The sequence below is a fragment of the Lynx canadensis genome, chromosome F1 (assembly GCF_007474595.2).
Source record: "Lynx canadensis isolate LIC74 chromosome F1, mLynCan4.pri.v2, whole genome shotgun sequence".
NCBI classification, from domain to species: domain Eukaryota; kingdom Metazoa; phylum Chordata; class Mammalia; order Carnivora; family Felidae; genus Lynx; species Lynx canadensis.
This window is the reverse complement of record NC_044319.2, coordinates 36,261,749-36,276,166: the sequence shown is the minus strand read 5'-3', so window position 1 is coordinate 36,276,166 and position 14,418 is coordinate 36,261,749. Positions and strand designations below refer to the sequence as shown.

At 36.8% G+C, this 14,418-nt stretch overlaps 1 protein-coding gene across 1 annotated transcript in view; it reads right to left on the bottom strand.

The window, feature by feature from the left end:
* Positions 1-14,418, bottom strand: part of CRB1 (crumbs cell polarity complex component 1) — a 232,150-nt gene that overhangs the window by 51,735 nt on the left and 165,997 nt on the right. The window contains exon 7 of the mRNA XM_030302046.1: positions 1,849-2,805. Coding sequence (XP_030157906.1) covers positions 1,849-2,805 — 957 coding nt within the window. The remainder of the gene's footprint in view (positions 1-1,848; positions 2,806-14,418) is intronic.

Here is a 14,418-nt window from a genome sequence, read left to right as displayed (position 1 = left end):
CATTTAATTATTTTTAAAAGATCAATATGAAAATATTGGAAATCTCCATGTCATTCATGTTTAGTCAGCCGATTAAATCTATCCATTTCTGCTTGTTCATTGCAATGTGTACCATGATTGGGAAACATGGAAACAAGATCACGAACTGAATGAAGTTTGCCTTTGTAATTTTTAGTACCTCTCCTCCCTCTTGTACATATATGCACGATGATAGAAAGACTTGTAAGCCTCTTTTGTAACAAGAATAAGCTCCCCAGCAAATATCACAGATAACAGCAAATACAGAATATTTTAGTTTTATGACTGAGGTGATATGAAAAATATAACTTTTCTTAAACTTATACCAAGAATCTTCAGAAAGAGAAGATTTTACAGAATTCCCTCCTTACGAAGACAATTTTTGAAGCCAAGCATTTTCATGAGGGTTAAACAGTTTCAAATAATGTAGGGGAATCAGGAAGCTGGGGGAGGTGGGGCAGGTAACCAATTCAGGAATTTGGTTTAAAAACATCATAACTTTCCAAGTTGGAAAAAATAAACTAAAGAAAACCAGAACCCACTGGCTTGGCATCCCTTGAAACTATTTACCAGGACAGTTAGCATCACCATGGTCAGTATTAACCTCATGGGTCGCTGCATTTGGAAGCCAGTCAAAACGAGTCAGCATCTGTTTGTTATTTTGTATATGTAGTAAAAATATTGCCTTGGGTCAATTAATTTTTTCTTCAAAAAGTGAACATTGCCTCAGCATAATATCTCTTTTTCTCCTTAAAAAAATCACAAAACAACTTGCCATTCTACTTAAAATATTACATCGAGCTAGTAGATGCCATACCTCATTGTCAAACAGGTCCATGATTTGTAATGAATATTGTGGTTAGGGGGGAGACCCATGAATAGTTTCTAATAACTCTTAGCCATTCATACATGGAATAGGGTAGAGGCTAAGACTGGTTTTAATTTTACTTCATATAAAGCAGAGAAGACTATTTACCAGATGTTGTCCTATTTCAAGCTGCTCTACAATCTTAGGGTAAATTACAGCTAAACTTCAAAGCAGTCTGTTGCAATTACCTCTCAGACATTTTCAAGGCATGATAATAATAATAAAAAGAAACAGGTATATATTGATCACTATCAACAGCAGTCTTTGGAACGATGTTGGAAGTTAAGGAGTTTGAAATAATTTCAAGGTGTGATTTGGTAGAAAATTTAGATCAATTAGTGTATGGTCTCTCTAAAATTTCACTGTTGTTACCATCCACATCCACATTTTTTCCCCTTAGGATGCCTAGGCAGAATATCAGTTTTCTCCAATGCAGCCTTGGAAAATATACCTCTGAAAAAAACTGGTGGTCTATAAAAATGCTAAGTGGTAGCATTATTTTGAAGCAAGTGTGAATCGAACAGAAAGGATAGTAAGGGAGTAAATATTTCCTAAGAGTCTACTATGCACAAGACATTGACTAGTTCCATGTCTAATGGTTTTTTCCCCCAAAAAGATTATTTCTCTTTCAAATAGGTTTATAATAAATTTCTGACATGTAGCAAATGGTAAAATTGTAATAGCACTTTGTAAACTCATCAAGATGAAAACTCATTTACATAGGCGCTCTCAGCTTATTTTTTTTTTTTACTTCTCTGCATGAGTGCCCTGGCATCTAAAGAATTCACTCAAAATTAATTAATGCACATTACTAGCCTCTTCTTTTTTCTCATCAGTAGGCAACCAGAAGCAGAAGTACTGAGGGGTCATTATGTTTCCTAACAGGAGAAGCAGGCTGGGTATTTTCGTTACTGCTCTGCTCTCAGGCATATAGCATTCCTGGGTGCCCAGCCATATCTCACCTCTCAGGCAATTCAGGCCTTTGTAGGGCCGGTAGCAATCACATTGGTAATTAAGCCACAAGTTGATGCAGCGTCCTCTATTTTGACAAGGTTGTCTTTCACACCAATCCTTTCTCACGCAGCCTGCCTTGACATTTAATGATGAGCCAGATGAAATGTTCCCTGGAGTAATATGATTTGAATCAATTTTAATGTCTTGGAGACAGCCTACAAATGAAGGTGTGGATGGTATATTATAGATGTTAAGCAGAGCAAGGCCATTGCTGCTCGTTTCCACCGGTAAACCACCCAAAAAGGAGTTTTGAAAAGCACATGTTGATTGATCGTTTTCAAATGGAGAAGGAGCTTTACTGATGCACTTCTCCTTACAAGAGTTGTCAAGTAAAGTAAGGGTCACAGCCTCTGCAAACATCACCTCCACTGAGTGCCATTCTCCATCACTGGTGTTATGGGAAATGTACAGGAGCACCTTTGACTGATTATTGGCTTGAATTGACAAGTGAACGTAGCCACTTAGCAACTCCAGCATTATAAACATGTCCCCGTTGCCTCGGAAAAGTAGAAGTGCCATTGGCTGAACAGTCTGAAACTTGAGGGCTATGTTACAAACGAAGCCCTTGGCTGTAACTGGGCCACTTGTGATCCACAGGAAGCCATTGCCCTCGAAAGAAAGTGTGGTGACAATTTCACACAGCGATCCGGTAAAGCCAGAAGGACATAGGCAGCTGAATCCATGCTGGCCATTTTGGAAGTGAGGGATACATATTCCATTATTTAGACATTGGTGATGGGTACAGCCCAGGAAAAGATCAGAACAGTTCCTTCCTCCATAAAATGTTCCCAACTGGTTATCATACGGGCAATGGCAAGTATAATCGCCAGGCAAATTCTCACAAGTACCACCATTTTGGCAAGGGTTTGAAGAGCATTCATCAATGTCTTCTTCACAGTGGATTCCTGTTAAATAACAAAGAATACGTTGAAATTCCATATATTCAGATCAGAAATAGAAGTTTCACATAATGTTCATGTATAATCTCTGAAGTGGAGAGCTAGTTTAGGCTTTTGACGTTAATGGAATAAAATGTGAATAGTTTTTGAGGAAGCTAAAATTGATTATATCGTTCTGTGTACATTGTGCAGAGAAGTGCAGTCATGGGAGACCTTGAATTCTTCCTCCAGAAATAAGTTATTTGCCAAGTATAGTGGTTGACTCAAACCATTATTGTCAGACATTTTTGTGGAACTCAATATGATAAAAATGATAAAAGAGGAAAAGGTTGTTCTTGGCAGTGATGCTTGGTTCATACTATTTATTTGGGGACTCTATTCTCTGATATTGTTTATCCTGTCCTAGGCTGCTGATTTTACTCTATTGTACTTGAAATTGGTGATTTTGCCTTTTGTCTTGTTTTTACCTCTTCATAATCCCTAAAACCAAAGTTTGCCAGATATACAGAAAGTCTAGACAACTCTCACCATGGATAGTTTCTAAGGTGAACAGAAGCCCCTGTTTCCTCCTTTCCATAAGTCTAGTATAAACCATGAAATACTTCCCATAACACTCTGTCTCATAGTTTTAACTTCACTTTCTTTTACTTTTTTCTGATTCCAAGTCAAAGAAAGATAATTAGAGAATTCTTAGAATTCATGTAATCAAAGTAACAAGAAGAAATACACCTTTCAAGAGTGATGGCTATTGCTTTTCCTGTGAGGTTCAAATGAACAAATAGGTTAACAAAAATTGACGTGTGTGTATAGCACAGTATGGTTTCCCCAACACCTTCATCCACATAACGTATCTGTGCCTACCACGGTCTTCTGAGGTTTTCAGTGCAGATATTCTTAGCTCTCTTTCACAGAGGATACTGAGGCTTAGAAAGACTGAAGTCTAAACTCCAAAGCACTCCCAAATCTGGTTTCTGGGTTTTTAAAATCTAATCTGACACACTCCATTCTTTCACTGATAATTTAGTGTATTCTCATTTACTGTTATTACTAATGTGTGTTCTTATTTTCCCATTTAATTCCATGCCTAAATGTATGTGTTAAGAGTACAAAAATGTAAGATAACTTAAAATATTAAATATTAAAATTAAATTATAAAAATTTAATCAAAGACTCCTATATTGACAGGGTTAAAGATCTGAATCCCAGCTATGCTGTGAACAGGTTACATTTACTTTTGTGTCTCCATTTTCTCATCTACAAAATGGTGCTAATAGTAGTGCTTACCTCAGAGGGCTTTTAAATGATTGAATTAATCTCACATCATATAGGATGATCATATAACATGATCATAAGATGATCATAATATCGCTTGATATATAAGATGATCATAACATTCCTTGATATATAATACATTCTCAATAAGTGTTGGTTGGTATTAGAAAGTAATAAACAAAAGAAATACCCTCTAATGACAAAATTCAAAGAGTACTATGGCACATTGGAAGGTGTGGGTATACGGAGTGACCCACAAATTGCATAACTTTCCATAATGAGCATATTAGGCTAGAATCTCATTATATTGTGTTCTTCACAAAGGAAGGGATAATGTCTGTTTTATTCACCAAAATACATCTAAACCACAGCATAGTGCCTTGCTCACATTCAATACCTGGTACTTAATTTTTGAATTATTTAATTAATGATGACCTTTGTAGGGTGATAAAAGTATTTATAATGCATTTAATCTAATCCAATCCAAAACCTAAGGTGTTTTTTTTTGGGGGGGGGCATATTTTCAGATGAATATATCCAATGTTTATCTTTGCCCACCGCCATTATGTATGCAATTTAGACTCTTGAAAGGGTCCTGTTGTACTTACATTTTACACTACTTGGATTGCTTTCACACAATCTTTGTTAATCCAAATATATTTCAAGCTCCATAAAAAGAGTGAACGTCTTATAAACTCAATTAGAACCAGCCACTGCACTTTACAATGCTGAGCACATATGCGTTATGAAAAGCTTGATGAGCAGAAAAAATAAAACCAAATTGAACTGATTTGTTATGTCCTCATCCTTAGAGGTAAAAAAAAAACTGATATAGGAGATACATCCTAAAAGAGTGTTCTGATGCAAATTTAATTTAACTGAATTTATGAAGAGTCTAAACTTTTATATTAGAAGATATTTGACTTAAATTTGATTTTCACAGGATTTTGAGAACAAAAAAAAATTCATCAGTAATCATTAATTAAAGAGACTATTGAACAAGTCATGGGTCATAATCAAAGCAAAATACTTTGTTTTTTTTCCCCCACAGTGCCTTTAAACATTTAATTAAGGGAAGACTTTTCCTCCTTTGCTCTGTTCCTCCACCTGACGCACCAGAGACTCTGGGGGAAGCAGGCATTACCTCTCCTTTGACCAGCAGCTCCCACACTGCCGGTCCCCAACCCCGTCACTCTTGGTTTACTGAGACTCACTCCTTTACCAACTCTCTCCGTTGGGGTTCCTTCCCCTTCTGACAGAAGCCTATAGGACAGGATCTCTTTCACACTGACCACTGACTGATATTCCTACCATGATTTCCATGTGGGCCTTACAATTTGTGTGCCTTTGACTGGTTGGAGGCAGGCACATTTACTTTCCAGTACAACAGGGCAGCACTTCTTTCTTTCTCTTTCCTGCTGCCTTAGGTGAAGAGTCACACCCTTTCTTCTGTAGATTCCTCAGAGAGCTGGAGAATCCAGTCTAAGTTGACCATGCTTGTGACCCCTTCTCCACATTTAGGTGAGACCAGATTTCTTCTTGAAGCGCCTCACTCTGCTTGGGGTTAAAATATAGCTTCCAACCCCCAAAACTGAGTGGTGGGGTACAAGTCACAGCACAGCAGCAAGACTCTCCAAAAAAGTCTCTTCACAGACTCATTCCTTTAAACTACCTCTCAAGAACTTTCACATATGCTTAAAATGCATAAACATTTCAAAGCCTGAAGCCTAGTATTTATTTTGACATTCTGCATTAGAGTCTTTCTCATAATTCACTTCGGTACCTCACAGAGACCGTATCTTGACCTCTTATTTGAAACTTCAATTTGTTGTTTTGTCAAATTTACAAATATCTACTCCGTGCCCTATCCTCACATAGGACTGCAAAGTAGAGGAGACAGACATGGCCTCGATATGCCTACAATGATAATATTACATTATAATTACATTATAATAGCAGTACATATTTATGAAAATACATTGCACATAGTAGGTTCCCAATGAATGGTTAACATGTGAGGCTCAAATTCAGGCGACAGCAGAGAAGATCTATAAAGTTTTAGGGGAAATGCATTGAATCAGAAATAATCATAAGTCTTTAGCTATGAAAACTCAACATTGAACATAGTGATTACATATCTACCATATGTAAAATACTGTAGATAACATGAGGTAGTAACTGGTCCCTGTCCTCAATGAGTTTACTGACGAAAACTTTGTAAAAAATGAAATGATAGTGTAAGACAATACTGAAGGGATTTCACTAAACAGTATATGATGAATTCCAAGTGAATTGTGTAAGCAGTAACTTAACAGTGATGAATCTCCCGAGGGAGATTTCTTCTCAGGCTAGGCTGGGCTAGCCAGGCTTGAAGGAGAAAGGATTTAATACAAGTTTTCAAGTATGGATCAGACTGACAAAAAGGTATGTGGAAATAACTGAAAAAACAATAATTTATCATTGGAAAAGTATAAGACATTTAGAGGTGATGGTGGATTTGTCAATCTAGTTGGCATGGAGAATTTATGTATAAAAAATTAAGTCAGAAAGATTAAAGATAGACTAGAGAAGCCCTGGGGATATATCATTTTTATTGTTTTGCTTTATTTATTTATGTGCTTGTTCATTTATTTTCTAAATGCAGTGCAGAAAAATGGGGAATTATTGAATGAAACACCAACACGGTTTCTCAACAAGAAGAAACCAGATACAAGAAGACACATAGTTACTAAATTTGTCCACACCTAAGATTATTAGTGTCTGCTACAAGACATTTCAGTTCTTACAATTTACCATATTACCTCTTCATTTATCCTTGGTTAGCAAGTAAGTACAAATGTTAGTCCTTTCTTTTGTTGCTTATTGTACTTCTTTTTATGAGTCCTAAAGTTTACACATTTGATCTTCCGTACAATAACTACCAATAACATTTTTTCCTTAAATACAAGCAGAGAAGCTAGTTTCACATTTTACTATCATGAAAAATCCCCAAAAACAAGATAGGAGAGGAAACTTGTGTTAAGGTCAATAGTCTAAAGAAAATAAACAGAATTAGATATTAAAAGCAGAATAATGAGCAGTAGTCTATGCTTTTTGCCCTGTTTAAAATCCGTTCTATTAACATCTCCAATGTAAAATAAGATCGGGCATATTTATTGGATGAGCCCAACACAGTGAAAGTGGAAAAAAGATGGAAGCTTCTTTTATTGGCTACTGGACCACTGGCAAAGAACAAGATCTGCTGTCAGTCAAGATAAAAGGATTAGGGATTACCTGTGTCATTCAGTCTTCCTAATTGGGTTTTAGTTGACAATGAATTGGTTATTTATGTCCATGTATTTATAGTATGAGGTGGTTTGCTTGAAGTTTACTGTTATTTTGTTTTGTGAAGGCAGTTTATTTAATTAACTAAAACCTGTCACTTCATTTTATTTTTCTAAAGTCCTTTTAGTTTAGTGTCTAGTTCTATGATAAGACTGTATTTCAATGATATTCATGATAGGGAAACTTTTTACTACCTGGTATATCCCATATTTTCATCAGAACATATAATATTAATGGATCAAAGAGACACAGAGTTTGTTTAAGAAAAATATCTTTGACTATTAAAATGACTTTCGCTTTCATTCCCCTTTATTGAAAGTCACAGATAACGAAATATCTAATGAAAAATTATTTCTACAAAAAGTATAGACAAATAAGTAAGTTTCATCTTTCTCTATTGTAATTGACTTAGATTTTTTTAATTTTAATAAATAGAAATCCAAGAAAAAATTAAGTATAAAGACAAAGGGCTCAGTGCATAAACATTTCCTTTACTCATTGTTTTAAGTAACTTTCTCTTACTCAAAAGTTCTAATTTTCATTGGATAGTAATATCTGTTATAGCATTAACATAAGTTTTTAAATAAACACCTTAAAGACTCTAACAATGACACCAATTAGCTCATACAAGTAACAAGAAAAGAGGGGGTTACCTATGAGCATCGCCATTAAAATGTGAAAGCCTTGTGTCTTGGATCCAAACATTTTTCTGGACCAAAAGAGAGATCCATCCAAACACCTACTGGGTTGACAAAGCCAGTTCCTGAAGATCTCATAGCATTTGCAAAAGTGGGGGCTTGTGTTTCAATGTCACCTTCTTTCTCTCAGGTGGAGTGTGAGGACTTAATCTTGACTCATTTCCTCCCCAAGCTGGATCAGTGGGGCTTAGTGTAAGACCCATTTGTGCTGCTTACCAAGTAGATTTGTTGTATTTTTAGAGATTCTTTCTACTCAACACATGGTACCTCCCCTTTTTAAGTCACATTAGTGAATGTTAATATGTTCCTCCACTGAATATTGACACTATTATCATGGAAAAATTAGTTTTGGGGAATCTAAATACAGATGGGTGTTTTTGGTAACTTATTATTATGGAAACTTAGAGCTTGATTTCAGTTTTCTTTACAACAATGGAAATGCTGGTGGGTTTTGGTTTTGTTTTTTTTTTTTTTAAGTTTTTCCTCTCGCGCTTTTAAATGAGTAGTTAAGAAATTCATGGCAACTTCAAATCTATTGAATATCTATGCAGGGAATGGAAAAGACAAATTAAGAAAACAGCAGGAGTTTTCAGTAGACTTCACTGATATTGTGCCATGAGTTATTTGTGTGGTGCTCTCCAACTTAAATTCCACCCCCTATGAAAGAATAACTAGTTTCTATTAGTCTTAAATATAATGGTATTCGATTTTAATAAAGCAGGATAATTTGAATAGGTAAGGTGTTTGGGACATAGTTAGAGTAATTGGTTGTTGACTTTTTTTATTTTTTTTTTATTTTTATTTTTTACATTTTCTGAGAGGGGAACCTGAGGACTGCCAGAAGTTTCACCTGGGCAGTATAGGCTGAGAGGTCACTGAGTCCCACAGACTACCACAGTGCCTGAACTTTTTACCATTAGAGCAATTTCTTTAGGTTGAGACCTCATCTTTCAAAAGCCTTAGAAAAGATGCAAGTACTACCTGAGAGGGGTGGTGACTATATCAAGAGGCAGTTGGGGCGCCTGGGTGGCGCAGTCGGTTGAGCGTCCGACTTCAGCCAGGTCACGATCTCGCGGTCCGGGAGTTCGAGCCCCGCGTCGGGCTCTGGGCTGATGGCTCAGAGCCTGGAGCCTGCTTCCGATTCTGTGTCTCCCTCTCTCCCGGCCCCTCCCCCGTTCATGCTCTGTCTCTCTCTGTCCCAAAAATAAATAAAAATGTTGAAAAGAAAAAAAATTTAAAAACAAAAAAATTAAAAAAAAAAAAAAGAGGCAGTCACTGGTGCTTTATCATGGAGTAGCATCTCAGCTTAAACATCTGCCCTGCAACTGAGGTCAGGTAAGTTGTGATGGAAACCAGATGATAAGGCAGGAAAGATGTAAAGCAGAAGGCACCGCGACAGTGTGTTTCTTCATTCATGTATTATTCATCCTTTTAACAGGTGCTGGAGCTGCAGATAGGATGGGGAGTGAAACTACACATAGTCCCGCTTCATGTGGCCTGCAGTTTTGCAAGTGTACGGTCATAGGGGATCTTGGGCAAACAGGGACCTTGGGGACTGAAGGAGGAAGTTAATCCACGGGGAGGCCAGCTGTTGAGGGTGGGGTAGGGAGGAGAGGAAACATATTCAGAGCTCTTATTAATAGATCATCTTGCAGAGAGTTTCTAGTAGTTCTCAGGAAGCCAGAATGATGTAGAATAAACATGGACCAAGGGTCACACACACAAAATAATGTGTTTCAAATCCCAGCTTTAATGCTCACAAGGCTATGAGAATTTGGGCAAATAGCTTTCTTTAAGCTGCAGTTTCTTCATCTATGAAGTGGACATAATAAAGCACATTTTTTTAGCGTGTATTTAGTTTTGAAACAGAAAGAGAGAGAGAGAAAGAGAGAGCATGAGCAGGGGAGGTGCAGAGAGAGAGAGGGAGACAGACAATCTGAAGCAGGCTCTGCACTGTCAGTGCAAAGCCCGACATGGAGCTCAAACCCACAAACCGTGAGATCATGGCCTAAGCCTAAGTAGGACACTCAACTGACTGAGCTACCTAGGTGCTCCAAAAGCACATTAAACAGTTATTTTTATGTAAATGTATTTTGTGGAATGCTTGGAGCATAGTAGTCACTCCAAATAATTTCAACAGTTTGTTTGGGAGTGAGCGTGAATACAAACTATTTGGATTAAAATATAAAAGGCTTGCTTACCAAATTTGTAGGCAACATGAACTTGTTAAAGATCATGACTACCCTGAAGCAGAAATCATGGTTACCTACCCAGCAGTCTTTTCCCCAACCCATCCTACCTCCCTTCCTTATGGGCAGAACATGCCTCCTACTACAAAGGGTGAAAATGACAAATGTGTTTTCATAACCTCCTTTACCAGCTGGGCCAGGGGCAAGTGATTCAGTTCTGGTCAATAGGATCCTAGAGGAGTTCTGTTAGGGGAGTCTGGGAAAAGCTTTATTCCTAATATAAAAAAGATATGCACTTTTAGCCTGATATTGTCTTGTACAGATGTGTTCTTGGAACTGCATTAGCTATGCTACAGCCCTAGAGGTATAAGTTTAAAAATCATGCAAGATACTGAGAATGGGATCTTTGTTAAGTAAGATAATAGATTTTCCTACTATGTAAGCTAGTTTCAGGTGTGGATTTTCTTTGTGATCCAGAAGCACCCTAACTGATGATGTTATGGTTATCAGGATCAAGAAAGGTCTTTATAGGCTTAAATGATGCACTCTTAAAGGAATTTTATCAAAGAAAACATTTAAATTTGTACATTTTGTCCTTAAATTTTATTAGAATTTAAACAAACTTGGAGAGAGTACATAAAAATTGGGTAGGACATGAGGGCATGGATTAAAAAAAAAAAAGGTAGGATGTACAACCTGGAAATGTATACTGCAATTAGAAACAGACATGGGCACCTGGGTGGCTCATTCGGTTGAGCATCTGACTTCAGCTCAGGTCAGGATCTCATGGCTTGTGGTTTTGAGACCCGCATTAGGCTCTGTGCTGACAGCTCAAAGCCTGGAGCCTGCTTCAGATTCCGTGCCTCCCTCTCTCTCTGCCCCTCCCCCACTCACGCTCTGTCTCTGTCTCTCAAAAATAATAAATAAACATTAAAAAAATAAAAAAGCTAAAGAAAAAAACAAACAGATGTATACCCAGCACCATGGATAGAGCTAAATAACATGATGCCAAATGAAAAACAGAAGAAAATGAGAACTTTAACACAATACATATGTATTAACAACACAATAATTTATATGAATACATGCATATTGAAGTATATATATTTAATATATTATTGAGGTTTCCAAAAAGAGGAGAAAATATGAATGGGGGATTAAGGAAATGAATATAATAGAATAGAAATAAACAGGTAAGCCAAAATTCTCACTTGAACTAAACAAGACAGTTTTCCATAACCTGAGAAGACTTAATGTTTTTCACTTGAGATGAAGCAACCACAAAACTGGATGGAGGAGACAGTTTATCAGTTAAAGGCACATGAGTTTCAATTGACAATAAACTTAATTAACAACCAATAATAATTAGCATTAACATTTGTAGAATGTATTAGTTTATAGGTTACTTTCATGTCTATTATCCCAATTTACCTTTGAAGTGTGGATCCATGTTGATGTGGCTTCCAGAATTTTACGCGGCTCTGGGGCTGTCATGGGGAATAATGGCATCAAGGGTAAAGGAAATGATAATCCCTCTGTTACTCTAGTCTTGATCTCAAGATATTCTTATTAAGTTTTGAGTCCTTTAAGAGGACAAGATGCACACTCCAATAAGGAAAGCTAATATTATACTAACCTTCCTGAAATCATGTCATTAGAGAAATTCTTGAAGAAAATGAAGAGGTTTAACCTGGAGAAAAGCAAATACCGGAGCACATCAGAGGGGTCTTCACGTAGCTGAAAGCCCATCCCATGACATCTCATGTTTTATTTGGTCCCGCCAGGGAAAACAAGCATCAATGGTAAGATGCCATAGGATTTATATTTATGCTCACTTGGCAGAATCTTCTCTTAATTGATGCTGATCAAGCATAGAATCAGGTGTCTTGGGAGACAGGAAGTTTCTTGCCATTGAAGATGTGCAAATTCAGAAAGGATGTTACAGATGACATTTAAGAAAGGGTGGGTTGTAGAGTTCAATGGCCTCTACTGATTCTTGCAGTCCTGAGATTCGGTCATCATTTCTAAGTAAAGATATGCTGTATGCATTATTTCTAAGTAGATAATAGAAGCAGAGACTTTCTAAGTGGAGAATATGCAGAATATAATAAGCTCCACCATCTTCCTAACTTTGTCACAGTTTTAGAAATCTATGAAAAGGGGAAGGCACTAAGCTCCTCCAAGGACTGCTGTAAGGTTTCAATGAGAAGACTGTTCAAAGCATGTAGTTTCGGGTCTCTGTAAATGCTTATGAAACACCACCTATCTTGCCATAATTTCCTACCTCCATTTTTAATTGCTTAAGAGGACAGTTAGGTTTCATGACACTCCTAAAGTTTCTCCATGTTGGTTACAGTTAAATTTCACTTTTTTCCAGAGGTCAATGTTGGTGATCTCAACTATCCAGAACATAATCAAGAATAAAGATAAATCCTAAAAGTTTCTGTGTTTAAAAATAGAAATTGCAGGGCGCCTGGGTAGCTCAGTCAGTTAAGCTTTGGACTTGGGCTCAGGTCATGATCTCGTGGTTCATGAACTCGAGCCCCATGTTGGGCTCTGTGTTGACATCTCAGAGCCTGGAGCCTGCTTTGGATTCTGTGTCTCTGTCTCTCTCTGCTCCTCCCCTGCTCACACTCTGTCTCTCTGTCTCTCAAAAATAAATAAACCTTAAAAAATTAGAGATTGCAAAATCTATTAACTACTTCTTCAGGCCCTAGTTCATCATTTGTTATTATTTTAGACACAACTAATATAAGCTTGATTACCAAATATCAGAGCTTGCAATGAAATAGAACCAGTAAAGGAAAGGGAAAAGGGGGAGCGACCATGTATATTTTCAAGCAACAGGAAATGATGGTTGAAAGATAGTTGAAAGTGAATGTGAGTAGATGGAACTGACACTTACTGAGTCCTAAATCTGTGTCGAGCACTATGTTGAGGACTTCATCCTTAAGTGGTCATTTAATCACTTCAATAAATGATAAAGAGTATGTTGCTACCTTCATTTCACAGATGATGAAACTGAGCCAAGTTGCAATCGGTGCCCCAGTCTATTAACTCCTGCGATGAGCCATTGTATTTTTCCTACAACACACTGTCTCCAAGGGAAACAATAGCAGGCATAAAATAATATTAGAAAGTATAACAGTTTGGAGATATTGACAAGAGAAGCAAATCAATGTCTATCTTACAGCCCCATTGCAAAACAACATAGGACAACGACATAAGTTAATAATGTAAGTCATCAATTAAATACAAATTGCATGTAATATTTTTTAATCCAGAAATGCAAGAAAATTTGTGACATATTTCTGAAGTATTTTAATACAAAATTATTAAAAGAAAACAAATTTTCCCACAAGAATTATAAAAATGTACTCTTTCAAAAGCTCTTTTATGTGGGCCACTCCCAACCTGAATGATATCAGAAAAATGTGGTATGATTGGTGATTTGTTTTGTTTATTAAGATTGTGTATGTGTGCAGCATAAGCAAGAGATTGTTTCTTCCATATCCAGTCTTTTGTTCTATTTTGTTATTACACTATTTTAAAGTTATGATTCCAGAGACACACACACACACTCTCCAGACCTGACATTTGTTCAGAACCATATGGTAGCTCAGATAAAAAATTCTGAGCCCAGAGGAAGATTTGATTCAGTCTATTGTGTGAAAAGTATTCTGAGATCTTCAAACGAAAGACAAAATAGCTGCAACAAAGCTTTGCATTTCAGTTCTACGTTGTACTTGATTTTGCACTTCAAAAGTCACACTTTGAAGCTCAGTGTATATAGGTAAGTGATTTTTAGCTTTTTTTTTTTTTTTTTTTTTTTTTCCGCACTCACAAGTAGAAAATACAGCACGGCACAGGCTCACTCTTGTTGTCTTTACTTTGAAAAGTAATTTCAGAGAAACTCAATCCAGTTCAACCAGAGCTATCCTAATTGGCTTTGATCAGTAAATCATCAGAAACGGCTCTGCTCTTGCTTGGTCCTTTTTTTCCCTCTTCTTGTCAAAAGTGAATGATTAAACACTGGAGTTATGGTGAATTACAAAAACCTGCTTTGTATTGGGTTGGATGTGTTGCTGTTCCACGCAATGTTTGCTTTCTCTCTGCCACGGTAAGAACTGGCTTTA